The sequence below is a fragment of the Aquarana catesbeiana genome, linkage group LG04, assembly GCF_042186555.1.
Source record: "Aquarana catesbeiana isolate 2022-GZ linkage group LG04, ASM4218655v1, whole genome shotgun sequence".
Classification (NCBI taxonomy): Eukaryota; Metazoa; Chordata; class Amphibia; order Anura; family Ranidae; genus Aquarana; species Aquarana catesbeiana.
In genome coordinates this window covers 47,176,081-47,191,470 of record NC_133327.1, presented here as the reverse complement: position 1 = coordinate 47,191,470, position 15,390 = coordinate 47,176,081, and the positions used below count along the sequence as shown (strand labels likewise).

The window sequence follows — 15,390 nt, the reverse complement described above, 5'->3', positions numbered from 1 at the left end:
TTTTCATTTGGTCACATAACAGCTCACCCTATCGCTTTCCCTCAGTGTAGAAAGGACTGTGAGCAAGTAGCAACAGAGCCAGAAAACCCTTCTGGTAACATCAAGTTCCAGCAATCCTAGCAGGCTCTCCAAGATAACTGCACTAAGCCATTGGAGAAAGAGATTGTATCATCACGCAGCACTGTATTTCAAGAGTGGCAATGAGAAAGGGGTCTCATAGCCGTTCTTAAAACTGCATGTAAATGCATTCTCTGTGAATGGGTGAAAATCAAATATTCTCCAGCTACTGTTATTACTGATATTCTCAGCCAATTTAAATCTGTGAATGTTGAAAATACCACATTATGGTCACTAGATGGCCCTGACCATCATAGAAAATAAAAAGACAGCTCAGCGCCATCTAGTGGCCATAATGCATTATTTTCTGCATTCACACATTTGAAATGCAGAGAATAAAGCCAGAGAACATTCAATTTTGCCCCATTCACACATAACTAAATTTCGTGTAGTTTTGATGGATGAACAGCTATGATTTTTTTTTTTTTATAAATATACCCCTTAAATATATTCAAAGATATCTGCCATTATAATTACCAAAAATTGGATAGGAATAGTTTGTGAAGGGGAATTGATCCGATTGTCCTTGTGGGGTGAGCAAGGAATCCCCCCTCCTCTTCTGTCAGGCAAAATTGCACACAGTTGCCCTGCAGGTTTTGTTTTGCCTTCCTCTAGAACAAAGCTTTGGGCTTTAGGAGAGGTTGAGGTTGACTGACGCTTGTCTTTCATTAGCTTAGTTAGTCACATAAATGTTACAAGTAGAATACGTGAAAAAGATAAATTCGGGCTTTAAAGAAAATGTCATTTGTAAAACACATTTTTTCCAAGATTCTCGATAGAATGGGGATTTTCAGCTGAGTGTTCTTAACTGTTTAACTGCTGAATAAATTAAATCTGAACGAAATGACCTCAGGGCTCTTTCAAAGCCTGAAAACGAGACAGCCTGACTCACTAAAAGGGGTAAAACACAATTGTTTTGTTGAGTTGTTTCCAGAAAGGATCATCTAAATAGTGAGTATAGAGAGAATGGAGATTTAAACGGGATACAGTGTCAGATAATATATTGGGGGACATGCTTTACTTGCTGTAATATTGAATTCTACATTGAACAATTCATCACAAGTTGGCATTATGGCCGAGCCAACAGCTGATTTATCCCTGGAACGCCTGATATTGAAAATACATTATCTTCCCCACATCCAGCCAATAATACATATTTCCAGATTGTGCCTCTAGTGACATAGTTTTTCCCCAAGTGCCCCTATAGATATACTATACATACATAGATCATACATAGATCACCATACTATACTCCCATTGTTATGTATGTGTTTTTTTACATGGGACACAAGGTTTAATCATACATACAGCTCTTGGCTGTCACCTTGTCATGTTGAGATGTAAGTCTAAAAAAAAAAAAACACAAATGCTTTCGGTTTCTGAGAGTACGGCAGCTAATAGACCTTGATGTTTCAAACCCAATGGCAAGTTGGTACTCTTTTTGTTGGGACTTTTCATTGATAAGCCTAATACATCTCTAAATGGCTCAATAGTGATACAAAGTATACTCTATAGCAGTGATGGTGAACCTTGGCACCACAGATGTTTTGCAACTACCCATGATGCTCATATACTCAGCAGTGTAGAGCATCATGGGAAATGTAGTTCCAAAACATCTGGGGTGCCAAGGCTGGACATCACAGATCTATAGCTATGTATAATACGAGTCATCAGGTGGACACCCTCCTTCTTTGACTTTTCATTGGTAAGCTTACTTCATCTCCAAAGGGCTCAACAGTGATACAAAGTATGCTGTCTTGCTATATATCATTGGGGTCTTCGGGTGGGCACCCTCTTTCTTTGACATTTCATTGATAAGCCTACTACATCTCCAAAGGGCTCAGTGGTGATACAAAGTATGCTGTCTGGCTATATATTTTATTGTGGTCTTCCGGTGGGCACCTTCCTTCTTTGACTTTTCATTGATAAGCCTAATACATCTCCAAAGGGCTCAATGGTGATACAAAGTATGCTGTCTGGCTATATATTTTATTGTGGTCTTCAGGTGGGCACCTTTCTTCTTTGACTTTTCATTGATAAGCCTACTACATCTCCAAAGGGCTCAATGGTGATACAAAGTATGCTGTTTGGCCATATATTTTATTGTGGTCTTCAGGTGGGCACCTTCCTTCTTTGACTTTTCATTGATAAGCCTAATATATCTTCAAATGGCTGAATGGTGATACAAAGTATGATGTCTGGCTATATATCATTGTGGTCTTCAGGTGGGCACCTTCCTTCTTTGACTTTTCATTGATAAGTCTACTACATCTGCAAAGGGCTCAATGGTGATATAAAGTATGCTGACTAGCTAAGTGTCATTGGGGTCATCAGGTAGGCACTTTCCTTCTCTGACATTTTGTTGATAAGTATCTCCAAAGGGCTCAATGGTGATACAAAGTATATTGATTGGCTATGTACCAGTTTTTACCTTCTTGTACAATTATGGTAACGAGTAGCTTCAGGACAGGGAAGGACTAGTATGGGGGCAGGGGCTATTACTGATAAAATAAGTTGGGCTGGTGGCCCTCAGTTAAGATTTTTCACCACTCACCTTGACCAGAGCAGTAAGTGACTCATACTGGGCATTTTATAGCCACCATGTTTAGATTTACAATCACAGCTTGTGGCCCGAGGGAAGTCTTCTAGTACGAACTTCCTTTGCCAACCAAATGCCAAGATATGCAAAGAGAGCAGATGCTGACAAAGTGAAGGTGTGTCACAATAAACAATGTTGTTAAGGAACCCCCAACTTTCACCATGCCCACCAATCAATAAGACACCATGGCACACTTCACAAGGTACATATTTTGTAGTTCACAGAAACCTGTCCCTAATATGAGTTGAATATAATGAAAATCTTAGTGTAGAAGCACTTCTGGTAAAGCTCAAAATTACTTAGGTGTGAACGGAGGCAAAGGGCTAGTTGATGGTGCATGGCTGCCCAGGCCAAAGGTTTCTAGTTCTATCATGCTTCAGGGTCAAAAATATGTGGGTTGTCTAATCTTAAAGCTGTGGTTTAAACTCTCCATTGGGAAGAGTTATGCAAATATAAAAATGCCTTGATGGGTAGATGTCAGTTGGCATTCCTAGGCAGGCTGCATTTGCATGTCAACCGCTCCTACATTAAAATTGCTTACTCTGATTCCAGTGCATACTGTGAACTTCTCACAATATGCATTAGAAGCTGCAGCAAGTCCGACAGAGCCTGCCTTATTTTCTGGCTGGAGGACATCCATGATTATTTAGTCCTTTCCTCCTCAGCCTGTCTGTCCCTGACTTGCCCCTTTCATTCACTGGATTCCAGTTCTTTCAGCTCAGCATCACATGTGGGTGTTACCATAATTTTCTTTTAACAGGAACCTACAGTCTGTACATCACCCTGTCCATCCCTCCCACCTGCCATAGTCTGAAGGGTTGTATTTAATAGTGTCATCAGCATGTTGATGAGGGGGGAGAGAGATACCAGGAACTGCAAAATATAAGCAGATTAAACTTCAACTTTAGGCCCCCATTACTACCTGAGCTTAGGGTATTTAAGGTGATTTTGAAGCTGTTTTTGTGCATTTTAACATGTTTATGCTCTAATTAAAGTGAAGTGCTGTATCAGAGCTTCTTGGAGTAGGTTCGTGTTTTTATGGCCCCATAGACTTTTGTTATGGAAGCACCTGAAAATCACAAGAAGCACGCATTTTTTTTCACACACTCCCGTTGAAGTCAATGAGGCTAAAAATGCCCCACACTGCCACAAAAGCAGCTGATGTACCTTTTGGGGTTCAGGCATTAATCTACAGGTGCCTGAGTGGTCAAGCATGAACAGTGACTAAGCATGGGATTTAGCTTGTTGAGTGTTTTGGAGCTTTAAGCTAAAAATCATTTAGATGTGAATGGGAAGGCTTAAAAAATATTAGCTTTCATTTAAATTTGTACCACCATTCTTCTGACCAGCCTATGAAACTGGTCAAATCCCAACTGAATAGCTAAACCAGAAACAGAGGACACTGTGTTAGATGTCCCTCTGTTTTCTTTTCTACCTTCAGTTTTTTTTTAAACCACAGGAAGTTTTTTTGTGTCTGTTTTTTTTTTGTGTTGCAATTGGGAATTTTACTTTAACATCCTATTGTGGAGACACAACAGGAAGTGAGTGGAAAACTCTCCAAAGTGAGGGTTAGTTCCCTTGAAACTGTCCCATTGAAAGATTTCTATTCACTTTCTGTTGACAACCACAACTTTTTGAGATGTCAGTAAATCCAGCAATTAATTTCTTCCGAATAAGAGCTCTCCCAATCTCACAACCCAGCTGCCAGAAGAAGCCAGGTAGATGCCAGCACTGGCGAGAGACATCAGACAGTTAATGGATAGATAAGTAGCACAGGGTTTAGCTCAGCTTGAGGTTAAATCTGCTTATATTTTGTCTTCCCTGATCCTCCATCATCAAAACCTTTTTCATTACATACCTTATGTTAGACCCAGTGACATCATTACTGAGCCTCTGTGCTTCAATATGCAATACAGGCAGATCATGGCTGGTGGGTGGGACCACTAAGGTGCTGTACAGAATTTCTGTCTCAAGACCCCTTGGCCATGATGCAAACAGTGAGCTGGCAGTTGGGATGAGTTATGCATATATTAAATTGCCTTGATGGGTGGATGTCCGTCTGGAGGAGTGGGTGTTCGTAGGAAGGCTTGCAGACAGCCTACGGTAACACCCACCTGAGCCTCCGTGATGGAAGGAAGTTAGGATGGGGAGGTAAGGGCTAGAGCACTGGTGTCCAAACTATTCAAACAAAGGTCCAGTTTATTGTCCTTGAGACTTTAGAAGGTGGCAGACTGTGTCTAGTAGGAGTAGACAATGTCCCCGTGTCACACTGGGACAGTAAACAACGTCTCAAGTTTGGTGGTCAGTGGGAGTAAAAAAACTTCATAGTATTTGTGGTCAGTAGAAGGACGAATGGAGACCTATCATTGGTGTAAGTGGGAGGAATTGTGCCCCATTGTTACTGTCAGTGGGAGGAATTGTGCTCCATTGTTACTGTCAGTGGGAGGAATTGTGCCATAATTGTTGGTGTCAGTGGGAGAATTAGTGCCCCATCGTTGGTATCAGAGGGAAGACTAGTGCCCCATCACTGGTATCAGAGGGAGGACTCCTGCCCCATTGTTGGTATCAGTGCTAGGAATAGTGCACCATTATTGATATTAGTCTGAGAAATAATGTCTATCATTGGTATTAGTCAGAAAAAAAGGGGGGAAGGGAGGAGGAGGGGTGGTTCAGAGAGCCCCTGGTCGGACTTTGAAGGCACAGCAAATCAAGAAAATCATATACAAAATAACAATACAGTAAATTTTATTAAATACAAATGTATAAATGACAAAGACATTGACAAAAAAATGTAAAAAGCATCTATGTGAGAGATATACGTGATGTAAGCCCTGGTGCGTCACGCACCAAGGCTTACATAGATGCTTTTTACATTTTTTTGTCAATGTCTTTGTCATTTATACATTTGTATTTAATAAAATTTACTGTATTGTTATTTTGTATCTGATTTTCTTGATTTGCTGTGCCTTCAAAGTCCGACCAGGGGCTCTCTGAACCACCCCTCCTCCTCCCTTCCCCCCTTTTTTTCTGACTATTCAATTAAACGGACGTGGCAATAGGAGTGTTTTTCTCTCTTTTTTACGCTCATCATTGGTATTAGTGGTAGGAATAGTGTCCCATCATTGGTATTAGTGGTAGGAATAGTGTCCCATCATTGGTATTAGTGGGAGGAATAGTGCCCCATCATTGGTATTAGTGATAAGAATAGTGTCCCATCATTGGTATTAGTGGTAAGAATAGTGTCCCATCATTGGTATCAGTGGGAGGACTAGTGCCCCATTGTTGGTATCAGTGGGAGGAATAGTGTTCCATTATTGATATTAGTCTGAGAAATAATGTCTATCATTGGTATTAGGGTAAGAATAGTGTCCATCATTGGTATTAGCGATAGGAATACTGTCTCGTCATTGGTATTAGTGGTAGGAATAGTGTCCCATCATTGGTATTAGTGGTAAGAATAGTGTCCCATCATTGGTATTAGTGGTAAGAATAGTGTCCCATCATTGGTATCAGTGGGAGGAATATTGTCCCATCATTGGTATTAGTGGGAGGAATAGTGCCCCATCATTGGTATTAGTGGTAAGAATAGTGTCCCATCATTGGTATTAGTGTTAGGAATAGTGTCCATCATTGGTAATAGTGGTAGGAATGGTATGCCATTGGTGGTATCAGTGGGAAGATTAGCGACCTTTCATTGGTATCAGTGGGAGGAATGGTGTCCCAATGTAAGTATCGGTGATTGTAAGTATCAATGTAAGCAATAGTGTCCCGTCATTGATATCAGTAGGAGGAATAATGGCCCATTGTCGGGGTCAATAAGAGGAATATTACCTCATCAATGGTGTCAGTGAACGAATGGACTGAGGAGTAGTGCCCCAAGGGCTGGATAAAGGCAAGCAAAGGGCCACATCTGGCCCTCCGGCCACACTTTTTCTTTTCAATAGATTTTTATTCAAAAGTTTAACAAAGTACAGACATACCAAAGTGGTTAGACAAATATCAAGGAAAGGGTGCTCTCTACGATACAATCAAGAGCCTGAGTGTTATGGACAGGACCCAAATAACAGAGCCTAAAAGACTGTGCCGTCCTAATGAAGCATCCGTTTGCTAGGAGCATAAACTCGGTGAGTGTAGTCCTCTTGGGCCACACTTTGGAGACCACTGAGCTACATGACGCTGGACGTCCTCTGGCCAGGAAATGAGGCAGGCTCTATCTGACTTGTGACAGCTTCTAATGCACATTGTGAGAAGTTCACAGTGTGCAGTGAAATTAAAGTAAGCCATTTCAGTACAGGAGAGGAGCCTACACAACTGTCCAAAACTGGAGGTATGGCTGGAGTCCACCTTTAACCACTCTTACAGTAAAGAAGCCTTCTCTTTTGTTAAATGCCTGGAACTACAAGTAGTACAGAAATGATAGATAAGAAGTTTTAATTCAGATCACAGTTATTTAACTCTTTCTTTGATCTAGGAATACTAAACACTAATCCCGGCTAGACTTCTGAAAATAAATCAGCATTAGCGTTTGCTGGAGCCCATGCTTTACCCATAATCCTCTCCCCCAGCCCAAGCAGGGATGATGTTTATTGCTGGTCCTTCCGCTGAAATGAAAACCGCTAATCATCTTCACCTCAAACGTATTAAACTAATTTGTAGAGTGCCTGTGTAAATTATTTACTTTTCAGTCACATAATCATATTTCCGAGCAGATAGAGTGAATTTCTAAGCCGCGGCGTGGGAGAACTATCAATCACCGCTAAGAATTATTATTCAGAAACAGGACGGGATATCTGCCGATGCAAAAAGGAGACTGCATCTGCGTCTTGTGAAAATCCCCTGAACAGGATCAGCAAACGGAGCCGGGGAAAAAAAAAAAAAAAAAAAAAAGGTTACTTCTTACAGCAAAGTAATAAAAAATGAGAAACCTTTGATATGCAGCAGGTTGAGGAGGCTCGTGTTGGTATCGAGCAGCAGGGTACGGCCTCTCTCTACCGTGACGTTGTCGCCATCTAATGGCGGATGGCCGGTAGGCCAACTGGAATTCCGAGACCAAAGGCTGCAGAAGTGGTAAGGTGTATCTTCTCCCTGTAACAGAACAAAGGGGAGCATAAAACATTGTACACTGTAATAAAATGAATGGAAATGATCAGATATTAGTGGAACTTTAGTTTCAGAGGTTGAAGAATTCACACTTTTTTATTACAGATATTTACTGACAATTTACATTTACATCCGTCCCTGTCCTCAAGGAGATTATAATCGAATGGTTTTATCACATATACATAAATACATTAGGGACAGTTAATCTACCAGCATGCTTTTGGAGCACAGGGAGAACGTGCAAACTCCCTACAGACAGTACTGGGTGAGTTTCAAACGGAGGACTCTGGTGCTGTAAGGGCTCCATCACATGTGCAGCCAGGGGGTAATTAAAGCCAGGTGGTTAAGCTGAGGTTTGACTGCCCCTCGACTGCCCATCTGAACACAGACATGCAATTTCTCAGAACTGTACACATGCCACGGCAAAAATTAAACAGCATGACACATTTGATGGGCATTACCACCGCCAAACACAACCTGTTCAAGTTCATGTCGCAACCATATGCAATTGAGGCGCAGTGGTGCGGCATTTACATGGCTATATCAGGTGGTGAAGAAGGGGACATATTACTTTCTCACCTCCTGCCAATTGCATCTGAAAAAAGGTTCTGCTGCAGATCGATCGAGGGGAAAACAAGAGTGGCCACACATGTGAATAAGCCCTAAAGCAGAAGTTCTATTGGCTAAGCAACGCCGCACCTCTTCGTAAGTCTGAATTGGCTCCCTCCCGTACTCAGATCGCTTGTGATGCATATTCTCTTTGCGGCTAGACTGCACGTTGCCAAATAATGGAAGAGAAACATAACCCATAGTGTCCATGAATTCACTAAGAATATTTACATAAATACCTATTTGTGAGAATGATTACATTACATCCACATACCAAATTCCATAGGGGATGGAACCTGTGGGTCCTCTACCAGATTAAGCCCCAAAGTAGGATCCCTTAAGGATTGTTTTCATTATGATTGAATTGTGGTCAAAGTAAAAATGAGAAAGATTTCCATTGTGCATTCATACTTTGTTCTATTGCGTTTGTTGTGTTCATCCCTTTGTCAATGCTCCTAATAGAAACATTTTTGGAGGTGATAATATTATGCCAATTCAGGTTACAATACCTTGTTAGCTATCTTGGTTCAGAAATTAAGTTATGTGTAATAAAATGGAATGACACAGGGAAAAAAAGTATTGAGCACACAAAGAAAGGGATGTGCAAAAAGGCATGGAAAGCAAAGATACCAGCTGAAATCTATCAGTAATTAGAAATCAATCCTGCCCCTTGTTAGTGCAAATTAATATCAGCTGCTTCAGTCTCAACTGATGGCCTACAGAAAAGGTATCTCATTATCAAGGTGTCACACAAGAAACATCTAAAAGCAAAGAGCTGTTTCAAGACCTTCGCAACCTTATTGTTGCAAAACATACTGATGCCATTGGATACAGAAGCATTTCTGAATGCTCCAGTGAGCACTGTTGGGGCCATATTCCAAAGAATGGAAAGAACATCATTAGACTATAAACTTGCCACGACCAGGTGCTCCTCGCAAGATTTCTGACAGAGGAGTGAAAATAATTATTAGAAGAGTTGTCCAAGAGCCAAGGGCCACTTGTGGGGAGCTTCAGAAAGATCTGGAATTAGCAGGTACAAATATTTCAAAGAAAACAATAAGTAATCCACTCAACCACCATGGCCTGTATGCATGCTCACCACGCAAGACTCCATTGCTGAAGAAAAAGCATGTTGAAGCCTGTTTAAAATTTGCTGCACAACATTTAGACATGACTGTGAAATACTGAGAAAGTTGAACTTTTTGGATGCCATAATACACACCATGTTTTGAGGTCACATGGCACTGCACATCATCCCAAAAACACCCCAATACCAACAGGGAAATTTGGAGGTGTGAACATCATGGTGTGGAGCTGTTTTTCAGCATATGGCACTGGCAAACTTCATATCATTGAAGGAAGCATGAATGGAAAAATGTACCAAGATATTCTTGATAAAAATCTGCTGCCAGCTACCAGGATGATGAAGATGAAATGAGGGTGGACATTTCAGCAAGACAATGAACCCAAACACAAAGCCAAGGAAATTCTTAATTGGTTTCAAAGAAAGAAAATAAAACTGCTAGAATGGCCCAGCCAATCACCTGACTTGAATCCAATAGAAAATCCATGGAAAGAACTAAAGATCAGAGTTCATAGAAGAGACCCATGGAACATTCGAACATTCAAGATTTGAAGACTGTGTGGAAGAATGGTGCAAAATCACACCTGAGCAATGCATGCGACTAGATTCTCCATATAGGAGGTGTCTTGAAGCTGTCATTACCAACAAAGAATTTTGTATGAAGTATTAAATATATTTAACCTCCTCCAATATCCGCCTCCAGGACTTCTCCCGAGCCTCGCCCATACTCTGGAATTCCCTACCCCAATCTGTCAGACTGTCTCCAAATTTATCCACCTTTAGGCAATCCCTGAAAACTTTCCTCTTCAGAGAAGCCTATCTTGCCTCCATCTAACAACTGCACTGTTTTCTCCATTAGCTCATCCCCCACAGTTGTTACCCCCTTGTATAATCCCTCCTAGATTGTAAGCTCTAACGAGCAGGACTCTCTGATTCTTCCTGTATTGAATTGTACTGTAATTGTACTGTCTGCCCTCATGTTGTAAAGTGCTGCCTAAACTGTTGGCACTATATAAATCCTGTATAATAATAATAATATTTCAGTTAGCGTGTTCAATACTTTTTCCCTGTGTCATTCCATTTTATTACACATAACTTCATTTCTCAATTTATTTGTTTTGGTGTCTTTGTATGTAATGCATAGGTTGTTATCGACATGTGGTGAAAATGTAATGTCAATAGCACCTTTAGAAATATATTTACCTAGAAAAATGATGACGTGTTCAGTACTTTTACCCCCTGTTTACAGTATAGCACCAATATTTTGTACAGCACTTTATAATCTAAAAGGAGACAGTACAGGTACAGAACAGTTCAAGACAAGAGGGTTAGGAGGTACTGTCAACATTTCATCTCATAAAAGTGAGTACACCCCTCACATTTTTGTAAATATTTTATTTTATTTTTTCATGTGACAACACTGAAGAAATGACACTTTGCTACAATGTAAAGTAGTGAGTGTACAGCTTGTATAACAGTGTAAATTTGCTGTACCCTCAAAATAACTCAACACACAGCCATTAATGTCTAAACCACTGGCAGGAAAAGTGAAAATGCCCAAATTGGACCAATTAGCCATGTTCCCTCCGCGTTGTCATGTGACTCGTTAGTGTTACAAGGCCTCAGGTGTGAATTGGGAGCAGGTGGGTAAAATTTGGTGTTATCGCTCTCACTCTTTCATACTGGTCACTGGAAGTTCAGCATGGCACCTCATGGCAAAGAAGGTTTAACAGGACAGGTTACACTCAGAACAGGCCTCGCCATGGTCCACCAAAGAAGTTGAGTGCACGTGCTCAGCGTCATATCCAGAGGTTGTCCTTGGGAACGTATGAGTGCTACTAGTATTGCTTCAGAGGTTGAAGGGGTGAGGGGTCAGCCTGTAAGTGCTCAGACATACACCGCATACTGCATCAAATTGATCCACATGACTGTCGTCCCAGAAGGAAGCCTCTTCTAAAGATGATGCACAAGAATGCCCACAAACAGTTTGCTGAAGACAAGCAGACTAAGGACATGGATTACTGGAACCATGTTCTGTGGTCTGATGAGACCAAGATAAACTGATTTGGTTCAGATGGCATCAAGCGTGTGTGGCAGCAACCAGGTGAGGAGTACAAGTGTGTCTTGTCTACAGTCAAGTATGGTGGTGGGAGTGTCATGGTCTGGGGCTGCCAGCACTGGGCAGTTCATTGAGAGAACCATGAATGCCAACATGTACTGTGACATACTGAAGCAGAGCATGATCCCCTCCCTTTGAAGACTGGGCCGCAAGGCAGTAGTCCAACATGATAACGACAGGTGTATATAAGAGTGTAGCGCTATTAAGTTGAATGGATGAATAAACACATTAACGTATGGACAAGATATAAACGGAAAAGAGAATCTTTTCACATGAAGCACAAAATAGAGTCTCTGATGATCTTCAAAAACCAATGTTCGAATAAGACCAGTCCCGTTCACCACGCAATGTACTCATATAGAAAGGTTAATGTGATGGACCCTCCACACAGAAGAGATGTAGGCTTACCAGAGGGGGTGGACTCATAAGAACGTACGCTCAATGAGTCAGAAGGGCTTGTATTACCAACCGGTAATGGAGGAGAACCTTTCACGTAAATGGCAATTCATCGACGAAGTCTAGTGAGACGAAACGCGTCGGGAGACTCTACGCCTGCCACAATTTTGCTACAAGCGCTTTTTACTATGAAAATGTAAGTGTATTTCTTTTACCTAATAAATTTGTTTTATATGCAGAATTATGCTATGTGGTCCTTTTTTATCTTGTATGGGCTACTTTCCTGAGACGGGCACTTACCTACCTGAAGAGGTTCCCCTATTGTTGTGGACGCCTTTGGAGCTTTGTTGCCATTTACGTGAAAGGTTCTCCTCCATTACTGGTTGGTAATACAAGCCCTTCTGACTCATTGAGCGTACGTTCTTATGAGTCCACCCCCTCTGGTAAGCCTACATCTCTTCTGTGTGGAGGGTCCATCATATTAACCTTTCTATATCAGTACATCACATGGTGAACGGGACTGGTCTTATTCGAACAATGGTTTTTGAAGATCATCAGAGACTCTATTTTGTGCTTCATGTGAAAAGATTCTCTTTTCCGTTTATATCTTGTCCATACGTTAATGTGTTTATTTATCCATTCAACTTAATAGCGCTACAATCTTATATACACCTATTACTTTTAACAAACTTTCCATGTTGTTGTGTTAGCAGCTGATTGATCGAGCAAGCGCATGGTTTACCCTGATTTTGTTTTTTGTCTCAACATGATAACAACCCCAAACACACCTCCAGGATGACCACTGCCTTGCTAAAGAAGATGAGGGTAAAGGAGATGGACTGGCCAAGCATGTATCCAGACCTAAACCCCATTGAGCATCTGTGGGGCATCCTCAAACGGCCACCTCAAACAAGGTCTCTAACATCCACCAGCTCTGTGATGTCAACATGGAGGAGTGGAAGAGGACTCCAGCGGCAACCTGTGTAGCTCTGGTGAACTTCATGCCCAAGAGGGTTAAAGTGATTGTAAAGGATCGTTTTTTGTTTTTTTAAAATAACAAACATGTCAAACTTACCTCCACTGTGCAGCTCGTTTTGCACAGAGTGTCCCCGAACATCCTCTTCTGGAGTCCCCCGATGGCTCTTGTGGCTCCTCCCTGGATCAGATAACCTCCTAGGAGAAGTGCTCTCCCAAGGGGGTTACCTTGCGGGCGTGCTCCTAAGTCCAGTATTTGCGCCACAGACATGAATGCTGACTCGGAGCCGCAACCCGGCGCCCGCGTCATTGGATTTGATTGAAAGCAGCGGGCGCAAATGGCTGCACTGCTATCAAACTATCCAATCAAGAGCCGGGACCCTGTAGAGAGAGGGACAGCGCGTCCCCGCCGAGGACATGAAGGGGCTTGGGTGAGGAAAACAGGGGGGCTGGGGGCCGGTGACTGCCAGGTGCTTTTTCACCTTAATGCATAGCTCCCAACTGTTCCTGATTTAAAGGGACTGTCCCTGATTTGGAGCAATGTCCCTCTGTCCCTCATTACTCCTCATTTGTCCCTCATTTTAGTCTGATCTATATAGATGTATATAAAATGCACTTTTTATCTATCAAAATGTGTTTTCCAATGCTAAACCTTTCATCTGATTTCTAAATTGCTGCATTTGTAAATTTCAAAAGCCAATATAAAGGAATATTAGTGGTAAAAAAAGCACTTGTGGGTTTAACCAATCTTTTTTTTTTGTATAATTCTCCTTTAAGGGGGTGTGGCAAGGGGTGTGTCCTATGCCTGCATACTTTTGCTGATAGGTGTCCCTCATTCCCATCTCAAAAAGTTGGGAGGTATGCCTTAATGCATAGGATGCATTAAGGTGAAAAAACACGAGCGTTTACAACCCCTTTTAGGCGTTGCTGGAAAATAATGGTGACCACACAAAATATTGACACTTTGGGCCCAATTTGGACATTTTCACGTAGGGTGTACTCACTTTTGTTGCCAGCGGTTTAGATATTAATGGCTGTGTGTTGAGTTTTTTTGGAGGGGGCAGCAAATTTACATTGTTATACTGTACACTCACTACTTTACATTGTAGCAAAGTGTCATTTGTTGTCACATGAAAAGATAGAATAAAATATTTACAAAAATGTGGGGGGGAGGGTGTACTCACTTTTGTGAGATATTGTGTGTATGTCTAAAACCTCATAAAAAAATGGTAAATTTGAGAAAAAGAAAATTAAACAAAGAAGAAAAAGAGGAAAACTTAAGTTAACTCAACTTACAAAATACATACTGGTACAAATGATTTACCCTTTCATTTCCAGCAAAATAATGCCTTTTGCCATACTTCCAAGGCATCATATTAAAGTGGAACGTTACTTAATAAATGAATAATTAAATCTGTGAATAGGATTTTTAATGCAAAAGAGACACACTAAATAATAACCTTATTCTCCCCCTCATTTTCTTTGCTTGGAATGAGCAGTGCACGTTAGTTGAGGTCATGTGCATTGTTCTTTGTACATTTCAAATCTAATAGTCTATAGTTCATCTCAGGAGCGAGCAAGAGAAGGTGGCCATGTTCCTACACACAGTGGGAGCATGGAGAACAAAATGTAACCACCCTCTAACAGGAAGTCAGATTACAGCAGGAATAAGAAAAAAAGGAATTTGGAGATTTGGAGGAGGCCGAGAGAGATAGAAGGGACGTTGAATAGATTTTTTGTTTTGTTTCTAAAGTATTCACTTTAAAATTCCGTACTTTTACCTGCTTGCTCACAATGTACGCCAAGCGGCGCATGCAGCTCAGTGTACAGTTTCAGCATCTGCTAAGATGTATGAACTCTGGTGCATGCGTGGGAGTGACATCATCCTAGCCTGGCCAATCAAAATGGTCAGAGATTGGTAACCCGGCAGGAAACCAGCCAAGGGTGTCAGGGGCTGGAGAGAGTACTCATGGACCCTACATCGCTGAAGTGGAGGTGAGTTAAGTTTCACTTTACAGTATTGACTGGATGCAAGAGCTGGTGTCTTGCCGAGAAAGTTCCCTCAGCGGATAAGGACCCCCCTGTACGGCGCAGGCGCAGCGCCTGCGCAGTACGAACTACTATCAGCCGCCAGGGATAGCCGAAGCTCAAAATCTACAATCAGCTGTACACGGCGCCTGCGCCCTAGGTCCAGGTTCCTTCCCTACCATCCAAGTGGACCTAGAGGGGGAATAAAAAAGAGCCGAGCGAAGCGAGGCCGTGCCCGAATCGTGGCGAGCCCGCAAGGGACCCTCTTACAGGCGCTGTGTACAGCTGATTTTCACCTATTCCCCTTCGGCTACTTCCGCCAGATCCTACTGCGCAGGCGCTGCGCCTGCGCAGTAGAGGGGG

The 15,390-nt window shown here is 41.8% G+C and overlaps 1 protein-coding gene across 2 annotated transcripts in view; it reads right to left on the bottom strand.

Moving 5' to 3' along the window:
- The window catches only part of PKHD1 (PKHD1 ciliary IPT domain containing fibrocystin/polyductin), a 908,610-nt gene that overhangs the window by 551,148 nt on the left and 342,072 nt on the right, over positions 1-15,390 (bottom strand). For both annotated transcript variants that reach the window (XM_073625163.1, XM_073625162.1), the window contains exon 36: positions 7,642-7,801. In XM_073625163.1, coding sequence (XP_073481264.1) covers positions 7,642-7,801 — 160 coding nt within the window. The remainder of the gene's footprint in view (positions 1-7,641; positions 7,802-15,390) is intronic.